Source organism: Leuciscus leuciscus (assembly GCF_965113295.1).
Source record: "Leuciscus leuciscus genome assembly, chromosome: 3".
Classification (NCBI taxonomy): Eukaryota; Metazoa; Chordata; class Actinopteri; order Cypriniformes; family Leuciscidae; genus Leuciscus; species Leuciscus leuciscus.
The window spans coordinates 52494119-52506732 of record NC_138727.1 but is presented as its reverse complement, the minus strand read 5'-3'; the positions used below and the strand labels follow the sequence as shown (position 1 = coordinate 52506732).

Here is a 12614-nt window from a genome sequence, read left to right as displayed (position 1 = left end):
ATTTCGAATTTTGTGCACTACCAAAATTGATATTTGTTTAATTTACTTATTTTATAATTTTCTTTTGTTTCATATTTGGACTAACCTGTTCACGTGAATAGACTTGCTCCTCCTACTTGACACGTCATTACGGCGCGAATGTGCAGGTCTTAAATGTGTATTAGAATCGTTGGTAGACAGGTTACAGTATGGAGAGCAACAGTTTTCTTCAATCGCATGCTATGGTATTGATGCTCACAGCAATATTTTGTTTTTTGTTTTCTTGGAAAGTTTAATTTATTTATTTTTTGGGGATTGAAAGTAAACCGGAGATTATGTTCAATAAACCGCGGCATTTGTTATGACTGCATCTCCGTGCGTGCTTTGTGGACATGTGAATCGGGAGAGACTCCTCCGCTAACCTCAAAAGGGCTAAAGAAAGTTTTAACAAGATTAGCCTCTACAATGAGAGATGAATGAGAGATGAACGAGAGATGAACGAGGGATGAATGAGAGAGATGAATGAGAGAGATGAATGAGAGAGATGAATGAGGGATGAATGAGAGATGAATGAGAGAGATGAAAGAGAGATGAATGAGAGAGATGAATGAGAGATGAATGAGAGAGATGAATGAGGGATGAATGAGAGATGAATGAGAGAGATGAATGAGAGATGAATGAGAGGGATGAATGAGGGATGAATGAGAGATGAATGAGGGATGAACGAGGGATGAATGAGAGAGATGAATGAGAGAGATGAATGAGAGAGATGAATGAGAGATGAATGAGAGAGATGAATGAGGGATGAATGAGAGAGATGAATGAGAGAGATGAATGAGAGAGATGAATGAGAGATGAATGAGAGAGATGAATGAGGGATGAACGAGGGATGAATGAGAGAGATGAATGAGAGAGATGAGTGAGAGAGATGAATGAGAGATGAATGAGAGATGAATGAGAGATGAATGAGAGATGAATGAGAGATGAATGAGGTATGAATGAGAGATGAATGAGGGATGAATGAGAGATGAATGAGAGAGATGAATGAGAGAGATGAATGAGAGATGAATGAGAGAGATGAATGAGAGATTAATGAGAGATGAATGAGAGAGATGAATGAGGGATGAATGAGAGATGAATGAGAGATGAATGAGGGATGAATGAGAGATGAACGAGGGATGAATGAGGGATGAATGAGAGATGAATGAGGGATGAATGAGAGATGAATGAGGGATGAAAGAGAGATGAATGAGAGATGAATGAGGGATGAAAGAGAGATGAATGAGGGATGAATAAGATATGAATGAGGGATGAAAGAGAGATGAATGAGAGATGAATGAGGGATGAACGAGAGATGAACGAGGGATGAATGAGAGATGAATGAGGGATGAAAGAGAGATGAATGAGGGATGAATGAGAGATGAATGAGAGATGAACGAGAGATGAACGAGGGATGAACGAGAGATGAACGAGAGATGAACGAGAGATGAATGAGGGATGAACGAGAGATGAATGAGAGATGAATGAGGGATGAACGAGAGATGAATGAGAGTTGAATGAGGGATGAACGAGAGATGAATGAGAGATGAATGAGAGATGAATGAGGGATGAACGAGAGATGAATGAGAGATGAATGAGAGATGAATGAGAGATGAATAAGAGAGATGAATGAGGGATGAATAAGAGATGAATGAGGGATGAATAAGAGATGAATGAGGGATGAAAGAGAGATGAACGAGAGATGAACGAGAGATGAACGAGAGATGAATAAGAGATGAATGAGGGATGAAAGAGAGATGAACGAGAGATGAACGAGAGATGAATGAGGGATGAAAGAGAGATGAATGAGAGATGAATGAGAGATGAATGAGAGATGAATAAGAGATGAATGAGAGATGAATAAGAGATGAATGAGGGATGAAAGAGAGATGAATGAGGGATGAATGAGAGATGAATAAGAGATGAATGAGGGATGAATGAGGGATGAAAGAGAGATGAAAGAGAGATGAATGAGAGATGAATAAGAGATGAATGAGGGATGAATGAGGGATGAAAGAGAGATGAATGAGAGATGAATGAGAGATGAATGAGGGATGAACGAGAGATGAATGAGAGATGAATGAGAGATGAATGAGGGATGAACGAGAGATGAATAAGAGAGATGAATGAGGGATGAAAAAGAGATGAATGAGGGATGAATGAGAGATGAACGAGGGATGAAAGAGAGATGAACGAGAGATGAACGAGAGATGAACGAGAGATGAATGAGGGATGAACGAGAGATGAATGAGGGATGAACGAGAGATGAACGAGAGATGAACGAGAGATGAACGAGAGATGAATGAGGGATGAATGAGAGATGAATGAGAGATGAATGAGAGATGAACGAGGGATGAACGAGGGATGAAAGAGATGAAAGAGAGATGAATGAGAGATGAATGAGGGATGAAAGAGAGATGAATGAGAGATGAATGAGAGATGAATGAGGGATGAATGAGAGATGAATGAGGGATGAAAGAGAGATGAATGAGGGATGAATGAGAGATGAATGAGGGATGAATGAGAGATGAATGAGAGATGAATGAGAGATGAATGAGGGATGAAAGAGAGATGAATGAGAGATGAATGAGATGAATGAGAGATGAATGAGGGATGAAAGAGAGATGAAAGAGAGATGAATGAGAGATGAATGAGAGATGAATGAGAGATGAATGAGAGATGAATGAGAGATGAATGAGGGATGAAAGAGAGATGAATGAGAGATGAATGAGAGATGAATGAGAGATGAATGAGATGAATGAGAGATGAATGAGGGATGAATGAGAGATGAATGAGAGATGAATGAGAGATGAATGAGAGATGAATGAGGGATGAAAGAGAGATGAATGAGAGATGAATGAGAGATGAATGAGAGATGAATGAGGGATGAAAGAGAGATGAATGAGAGATGAATGAGGGATGAAAGAGAGATGAATGAGAGATGAATGAGAGATGAATGAGAGATGAATGAGAGATGAATGAGAGATGAATGAGAGATGAATGAGAGATGAATGAGAGATGAATGAGAGATGAATGAGAGATGAAAGAGAGATGAATGAGAGATGAATGAGGGATGAAAGAGAGATGAATGAGAGATGAATGAGAGATGAATGAGAGATGAATGAGAGATGAATGAGAGATGAATGAGAGATGAATGACAGATGAATGACAGATGAATGAGAGATGAATGAGAGATGAATGAGAGATGAATGAGGGATGAAAGAGAGATGAATGAGAGATGAATGAGGGATGAAAGAGAGATGAATGAGGGATGAATGAGAGATGAATGAGGGATGAATGAGAGATGAATGAGGGATGAAAGAGAGATGAATGAGGGATGAATGAGAGATGAATGAGGGATGAATGAGAGATGAATGAGAGATGAATGAGGGATGAATGAGGGATGAATGAGAGATGAATGAGATGAATGAGAGATGAATGAGAGATGAATGAGAGATGAACGAGAGATGAACGAGAGATGAATGAGAGATGAATGAGAGATGAATGAGAGATGAACGAGAGATGAACGAGAGATGAATGAGGGATGAATGAGAGATGAATGACAGATGAACGAGAGATGAACGAGGGCAGAACGAGAGATGAATGAGAGATGCTGATCAACAGGCTCGCTCTAAATGAAACAGAATTTCTATATTTTATAGTTCTTTATCAGTGAAAACACAAGGACTGTTTCTGACTATGAATTGTGGAATAGAACCGTACAGTGAATGACAGCCAGACACTCCTGAGAACAATCTACAGGTTTCATACATTTCTATAAATACATTTCCAGGACTTTTGAGGCAAATATTCATAACCAAACCCTGCATGAAATGTCTGTGAATACATGCAGAATAAGAATAAAAATCCATGTTCAAATTCACCACAGCATATCTTTATTAAAAATGAACGATAACCCAGGCTCTTGACAATTGTTAAGTTACTTTTTTTCAGCCATTTTAAAAGTTTTAAGAGAAGTATTAAACTCAGCTGAAATTATAAAGATTGATTGTAACTCTATTGCTGTGTTTCAGATGCTAAATGATGATGTCAGAGAGTGTAGAAATAACACTGTCATTGCTAACTTTGTTTAAAACTTGTTTAGTGTCGCTTATACACTCACACACATCAACATTCGGCATATGAAACACAACAATGGTGACGTTTTCTGAAAACTCCTGCAAAGACTGAAACAAAAGAGACTTAAACATTAAGAGTCACGAGCACAACTAAAGTAAACGCTGATGGAGATCAATGGTGACGTCAAACGAAACAATCATTCATCAACATCTAAACCTCTGTTAATTCTCAATAAGATCTTCTGTAGACGTGTGACAGAAATAAAGTCAGTCTGGTTAGTAATAAGTGAAGCTGGTAATGCTGTTTGTGGAATTGTTTAATCAGATCTTCAGAGAGTTAATGTATTTTATCTTCAGTTCATCTAAAGCTGTGTCTGAATAAAGTTGTAATGTATTCTTATTTCTCTCTCTTTCAGTGCTTGTGTTTGAATGATTGAAAGAATGTTTCAGGAACATCACACTAACCTTCAAATAACATTTTGGACATTTGATAAATGGACATTTTTCACGTTCCCAGACCCAACACTGAATATTGGAGAACGTTCTTGTAACTAAACTCTGTTTGCTGGGAAGCTTTATGGTTTATTATAAAATAAACATTTATTTAAATAACGCTGACACACGAACAAGACATACAATAATGACCCTGAGAAATCACTGTATGGATTAACAAATCAATTGGAGGCAACAATATGTTGCTACTGTATTTTCTACAGTAAAGTACTGGCAACAACAGCTGACGTTTTTATTTAATTATAGTGATGCAGTAAATATTTCATTCTTCTGACACACGCACACATCTATCCAATGATACAGAGCGGCGTTTCCTAAAAGCGTCGTAAGCCTAAGTTGATCATAGAGATTGTGTCAGTTGTTCTACGATCAACTTAGGCTTACGATACTTTTGGGAAATGCAGCTCTGATCTGTAGCCTACATACATTAGAAAACATTCAGAAAATAAACAATAGAGACACAGTGTGTAACATTACCAGGTGAGATGGTCACTGGTGTGACAGTTGTAGGGCTGGTGTTAATGCTGCCAGTGTCTGAAAGTTTGGATGAATAGTGATTAATGAACAGAGACACAAATATCATGAGTGTGTAGAAAGAGCTCATGTGAATATAATTACCTGCACAGTATGCAAGATTGCAGATAGTTGGTCTAACCAGCTCATAGACATAATAATTGTCTGGACAGGCTTTGACTTTAATGGGAAAAGACCCGTAAAAGCAGCAGTAACTCGCAGCGTAACCGCTCCAGTTACCGCAGACATCTCGAGTGACGACTCCATCTGTTACTGTTGGGTGTCCACCACGTATCCACAGTGTGACAGCAGTGCCACATCTGGACTGAGCAACACACGTGTCTGGGATATGAGCGCTAGTGTTGTTAATGAAGAGACGATACCAGCCGCTCCAGGAGACAAACACGTCACAGTGTGAGTTATATCCATTATTGATGGATCTCCATGTATCGTTCAGCTCAGTGTAGTTGTAGCAGGGGTCTGCAGAGAGATAAACTGTTATGAAAATATATTAAGAAATTAACAAGTTTCTGAAAAACATGTTTTATTACAAAATGTAACGAATTCATTTCGATCCACAATATTTTTTCAAATGCATTTATAGGATTATTTGTTAATTATTAATTGGAAGTAAACACGTTACACACCAGTATAATCATGTACATATTATTATTATTACTATTTTTTAAGATTTTATTTCCATTTTCTTGGTCTAAAAATGACCATTTCAAAATTATCATTGTCAGGTTTTCAGCGGGAATCCATAAACTAATAGTAATATTGTTTCCTCAATATTTCATTTGCAAATAGTGAAAAAAATAAAAAAAATAAACTAAATGCTTTCACTAAAACAGCAGTATTTTATTTTACAGAAAATAAGTGAGTTTATCTGCAGCGTGTGAAGTGTTTTATTCCAGTAGTGTCCTCAGCAACACTGTATCAGTGGTTTGATCGGGTCTGACTCTAAACTAGCACTATTGAGAGAGAGACAGAGATCTGTCGTTCACTCAGTGACAGTCAGTGTTTGAACTGAGAAGAGATCAGACACGAGGTGCTCAGAAAAGTGTCCACTAAAGCTCAGGATGGACAGATTCGACACATGCGCACTCCGACTGCACCAGTCCTATAGAGGGCAGTATAGTCGTGACTCGTGTCAGCTACAGGACCTCTGCTCTGAAGGACAAAGAAGAAGAAAAGCTTTGTGTTCCACTTCCGAAGATACACAACCTCAAAGAGACTGCTCATGTTCCACTGTGTGTGTGTGTGTGTGTGTGTGTGTGTGTGTTCTCTGCTGTGTGTGTGCTCTCCACTGTGTGTGTGTGTGTGTGTGTGTGTGTGTGCTCTCCACTGTGTGTGTGTATGTGTGTGTGCTCTCCACTGTGTGTGTGTGTGTGTGCTCTCCACTGTGTGTGTGTGTGTGTGTGTGTGCTCTCCACTTAGTGTGTGTGTGCGCTCTCCACTTTGTTTGTGTGCTCTCCGCTGTGTGTGTGTGTGTGTGTGTGTGTGTGCTCTCCACTGTGTGTGTGTGCTCTCCGCTGTGTGTGTGCGCTCTCCGCTGTGTGTGTGTGTGCTCTCCGCTGTGTGTGTGTGTGTGTGTGTGCTCTCCACTGTGTGTGTGTGTGTGTGTGTGCTCTCCACTCTGTGTGTGTGTGTGCTCTCCACTGTGTGTGTGTGTGTGTGTGTGTGTGTGCTCTCCACTCTGTGTGTGTGTGTGCTCTCCATTGTGTGTGTGTGTGCTCTCCGCTGTGTGTATGTGTGTGCTCTCCGCTGTGTGTGTGTGTGTGTGTGTGTGTGTGTGTGTGCTCTCCGCTGTGTGTGTGTGTGTGTGTGCTCTCCACTGTGTGCTCTCCGCTGTGTGTGTGTGTGTGTGTGTGTGTGTGTGTGCTCTCCACTGTGTGTGTGTGTTCTCCGCTGTGTGTGTCTGTGTGTGTGTGTGTGTGTGTTTGCTCTCTCTGCTGTGTGTGTGTGTGTTCTCCACTGTGTGTGTGTGTGTATGTGTGCTCTCCTGTGTGTGTGTGTGTGTGTGTGTGTGCTCTCCACTGTGTGTGTGTGTGTGTGTGTGTGCTCTCCACTGTGTGTGTGTGCTCTCCACTGTGTGTGTGTGTGTGTGTGTGTGTGTGTGTGCTCTCCACTGTGTGTGTGTGCTCTCCACTGTGTGTGTGTGTGTGTGTGTGCGCTCTCCACTGTGTGTGTGTGCTCTCCACTGTGTGTGTGTGTGTGTGTGTGTGTGCGCGCTCTCTCCACTGTGTGTGTATATGCTGTGTGTGTGTGTGTGTGTGCTCTCCACTGTGTGTGTGTGTGTGTGTGTGTGTGTGTGCTCTCCACTGTGTGTGTGTGTGTGTGTGTGTGCGCGCTCTCTCCACTGTGTGTGTATATGCTGTGTGTGTGTGTGTGTGTGTGCTCTCCACTGTGTGTGTGCTCTCCACTGTGTGTGTGTGTGTGTGTGTGTGTGTGCGCGCTCTCTCCACTGTGTGTGTATATGCTGTGTGTGTGTGTGTGTGTGTGCTCTCCACTGTGTTCTTATTACTCTCTCTTTCAGTGCTTGTTCACAGCAGGAGTTTGAACGATTGTTTCAGGAACATCACACTAACCTTCAAATAACATTTTGGACATTTGATAAATGGACATTTTTCACGTTCCCAGACCCAACACTGAATATTGGAGAACGTTCTTGTAACTAAACTCTGTTTGCTGGGAAGCTTTGTGGTTTATTATAAAATAAACTTATTTAAATAACGCTGACACACGAGCAATACATACAATAATGACCCTGAGAAATCACTGTATGGATTAACAAATCATTTGGAGAGAACAATATGTTGCTAAGTGTATTTTCTACAGTAAAGTACTGGCATCAACAGCTGACGTTTTTAATTAATTATAGTGATGCAGTAAATATTTCATTCTTCTGACACACGCACACATCTATCCAATGATACAGAGCGGCATTTCCTAAAAGCATCGTAAGCCTAAGTTGATCATAGAGACCATTGTGTCAGTTGTTCTACGATAAACTTAGGCTTACGATACTTTTGGGAAATGCAGCCCTGATCTGTAGCCTACATACATTAGAAAACACTCAGAAAATAAGCCAATAGAGACACAGTGTGTAACATTACCAGGTGAGATGGTCACTGGTGTGACAGTTGTAGGGCTGGTGTTAATGCTGCCAGTGTCTGAAAGTTTGGATGAATAGTGATTAATGAACAGAGACACAAATATCATGAGTGTGTAGAAAGAGCTCATGTGAATATAATTACCTGCACAGTATGCAAGATTGCAGTAAGGTGGACTAACCAGCTCATAAACATAATAATTGTCTGGACAGGCTTTGACTTTAATGGGAAAAGACCCGTAAAAGCAGCAGTAACTCGCAGCGTAACCGCTCCAGTTACCGCAGACATCTCGAGTGACGACTCCATCTGTTACTGTTGGGTGTCCTCCACGTATCCACAGTGGGACAGCAGTGCCACATCTGGACTGAGCAACACACGTGTCTGGGATATGAGCGCTCATGCTGTTAATGAAGAGACGATACCAGCCAGATACAGACTTGTCACAGTTTTTGACTGAAGCATCTGTATTATTGATGGATCTCCATGTATCGTTCAGCACAGTGTAGTTGTAGCAGGGGTCTGATAGATTATCTGTTATGAAAATATATTAAGAAAACATTACATGTTATTGTTAATAAAATGTTACTGTTATAAAATCCATTCAGAAGTGCAGCTTTACTCATTCCTATATATTTTAATTTCCCATTAACAAAATATTACTTCATAAAGGGGAAGCAGAACTGCTCGAGTTACACAGCACAAGTGAACATTATAGCAGCCGATCACATACAGTACATCCTTCAAAAATGTAGAAAAAAATGACTAATCACCAGAAACACATTGATTTCCCGAGATTTATATGTTAATACTGGTCCAAACTAATTTCTACATTGTCAGCAGACATGAGCTGAGAAAAACTGGACATTTCAGCACAATACATTACCAACGGCGGTCGTCTCTTGTGTGACAGTTACAGAGGCCAAGAGATCTGAGATAAAAATGATAATGAATACAAATTAATCAACAAGTTACAAAAGATGCAATATTTTAACCAACATTCTAGGTGAACTCTATTAAACTCTTGGCTGTCCAGCACATTAATAATGTCACAGCTCAGTCATCTCAATGAAAGAAGTGTGTGTCACATATTAAGAGGGATTCATTAGATCATCAAACACACATCATTAGATCAATGAAGGCCCAATCTTATAAAGTCTTATTTAGCATCTTCTGTGTTGAGCTTGGGGAGGATTTAAACATGATGAAATGTTTTAATCAGATCGGAAACGCATAATAAAATTAGCCCAAATACTTCTTAAACAAACACGTGGACCTACATGTGTTATTATCACAAAAAATAAATACATGAGCAAAAAACACTGCTTTCTGACTTACACAGCATAACAGAGATGATAGTCTGTGCTCTCATAAAACCTGTCATGAAATACGAAGAAAAAAATCAATAAAAACTAATGAAAATGTATTTGATTAAACTGCAATTTTGAGTTTGAGAAAAGTACATTCATCATCTGTCATAAATGTTTTTGCAGCAGTGAAAAGCACTTTTATAATATACTCACCTTTATGAAGAGAGGAAGCCATTTTCAGTTTGGTCACACCGGTGTATTTCTCTTTATATAAAAACAGTTCAGATGATGAGTTTCCTTTACAGTTTAGAGAGAGAGAGAAAACAAACAAATTACCTGAGATATTTATGCATGAAATTAGTCAAACACACATGGAAATCCCACTGTATTTGTGAGTTTACAGTACATGTTGCAACAGTCGTAAATGAGGAGAGTCTGTAATGATATAGATACACACGATGGCGCCATTACGCTACTCTATCTTACTTTAGTTAGTGAAAAGAAAGAGAGAATGAAGAGGTTTGTGTGTGTGTTATTGCAGGGCCGCCGCTAGTCCCAGTGAAACGAGTCCCAGTGAAAAACAGTAAAATATTACTGATATAAATCCTTGGTTGATGGTGGAGATTAAATTATACCGTCCTGCTCGTCATTCACTGATATTTCAACTATCATGTAATATGTGTTTTCTGCCAGAACTGGCCATTCGTGAATAAATGACTATTGATCTAATTGGGGCCGTTAACACAACACTGTTTTCAACTAAAAACTGAAAAATGTTATGCCTTTTGGGGGACTAAAAAACAAACTTTTGAAAACAGGTTTCAAAGAGCAAGTTTTTGAAAATGATAACGTTATCGTCTCCATGACGGTAAACTTAAAAATGTGAATCTGTGAAAACGTTGACGGCATGCACACGCGTATTACGTGTTTAGTGTAGTAAAGTAAAGCATATGTGCGCAGACGTCTAGACTGAAATGGCATACTCTCGAGTACTTAACGTGTAAACACACTAAAAGGCATGATCACTTTAGCCTATTTAAATCTCACTGGCAAAAAAAAGTCCATTGTCTCGTCAATGGTGTAGTGATGAAAATCTCACACAGATGGCACTTTATAAAAGCGGGTTTATATTGAAATGACTGAATTTCATCTGGGAAAATTCGCCAAGCAACGGTAAATTATATATCCAAAAACAGTGATAAAAAAAGATGATAAAAATATGGAGACACTTTTTGATAGGGGGTTGTTCCTCAGTACAAATGAAACTAAAAAAAGCTCCTGGTTTATAGCTTCAGGGATTTTAGTCTTTGCTCAAAACTGTAAAAAATTCAAATCGATGACCTAAATATAAACTTTTAAAGATATTTGGCTTGCTGAGCATAATGAGAAGTTGATGTTGTACAGTGCAGTTGTTGTAATTGATCGAGCTTTGATCAAGCTGTTTAAAATGTTCATTATGTAAATGTACATTATTTTTTATAAATAAATTTAGAGACTAGCCTAAGCAAAACTAAAGACTGTGATGGTGAGCTGTTCATGATAGCTGTGTTACGGTTAGAGATATTGAACACAGGCTGAAAACTGTGCTAAAGTGCTAAAAAGTGATTTAGTTTTCACTTGAACATTGATGTCTGTTATATCTACTGTCCATCAATTTGATTTTGACTTCATGTCTCTCTGCAACCCTTGCAACATTAAACAGTCCTTTGAAGTTATGAATATTAACCAAATTACTTAAAATAACACACAGATCACAGTTCAGTGTATATGATGCAGAATAGTTGTTTTGAAAAGGCTGACGGTTCATAATCATCATGAATATCAGAGATTATGATCTGAAGCTGAGGATTTCCCCTAAATAGCTTGAAACACATATCACAAACCGCTAATAAAGACCCAACAACTGTGAGATTGATAGTAACACTTAAGCATTTTATCCTCATCTGATAAATTATTTCAAGAGTGTCTTACCTGATATGAGTTTATCTTTAAATGATCTTCGGGTGAAGAAGACACGTGAATATTTGTGAGTCAGAAGTGTAAATGACAATGATCTGCTAATCTTCCAGAGAAAACACATTCTGTTATCTCCTCCTGCTCACATTCAAATCCATATTCAAATTCATACACAAAGACAGAACACATGCCAAGATGCTTTTATACTTATTAAACCAACATCAATACAAAGGTCATGTCTAACAACTTGGAACATTCTTTTCATAAAAAGAAGTCAAATGTCAAATATCTGTGTCCAGTGTGAATAGTTTAATATGAACCTATTGTTTCTACTGTAAAAATCTTATTTGCAGCAAATACTAGGAGGGGTTTGTAAAGGCCCAGAGTCTAACTCTTCGCCTATGATCCTAGTTGGGATATTATTTGAGCTGTTTATGATTTGAGTGTGAATTTCACTTATTCCAAGTGAATAGTTGTATGTTGTATGTATTACTTTCACACTACATTTATGTCCATTTTGGTGCATGAAACCTTTGAACCCAGTTTATATTCACCTTGGATCCGAGAAACACCTTATCTCTTTATTTCCATTGTGCTGTGACAAGATAAACACAGATCTGCCCACTACTTTACATCTTGCATCAAAGATGCAAATCCACCAAGGATTAGAGGAATGCGTGACGTCGTTTGAGCTAATATTTAATAACTTCATTTTATTTGTTGCTGATGTAGCTTATGAGAATTGATCAATAAGTTATGACAACATACAATTTTTACAGTGCTTTAACTCAGGGATGGGCAAACTCAGTCCTGGAGAGTCACTGTCCTGCAGAGTTTAGCTCCAACCCTGATAAACTCTCCTGTCTGTAGCTTTCTAGTAATCCTGAAGACATTGATTAGCTGGTTCAGGTGTGTTTGATTAGGGTCCCAGATAGATAGCAACCATCAAAATAATATTAATGTGTCAATGTTAACTGTATTGAATCAACATATCTTTTGCTCCAGCAATTAATGTTACATTTTTTTGTAAATGCCATCCATAAATCAATGGTGATGGCGTTGAGTCAATGTTACAATGTAATGTTGGTTCATCATGTTTGCACTCTCAGAAA

General features: G+C 38.7%; 2 protein-coding genes across 2 annotated transcripts in view; both read right to left on the bottom strand.

The window, feature by feature from the left end:
• The window catches only part of LOC309493633 (uncharacterized protein), a 454994-nt gene that overhangs the window by 45111 nt on the left and 397269 nt on the right, over nt 1-12614 (bottom strand). The window lies entirely within an intron of this gene.
• LOC309494710 (uncharacterized protein) lies at nt 4320-11600 on the bottom strand (the record flags this gene model as incomplete). The annotated part of the gene is made up of 8 exons (XM_082164121.1): nt 11518-11600; nt 9760-9843; nt 9575-9613; nt 9123-9167; nt 8243-8770; nt 5229-5603; nt 5088-5144; nt 4320-4339 (listed from the first exon to the last, which is right to left on the bottom strand). Exons 2-8 carry the CDS (start codon nt 9779-9781, stop codon nt 4320-4322), a joined length of 1086 nt encoding a protein of 361 aa, XP_082020247.1. The 5' UTR covers nt 9782-9843; nt 11518-11600.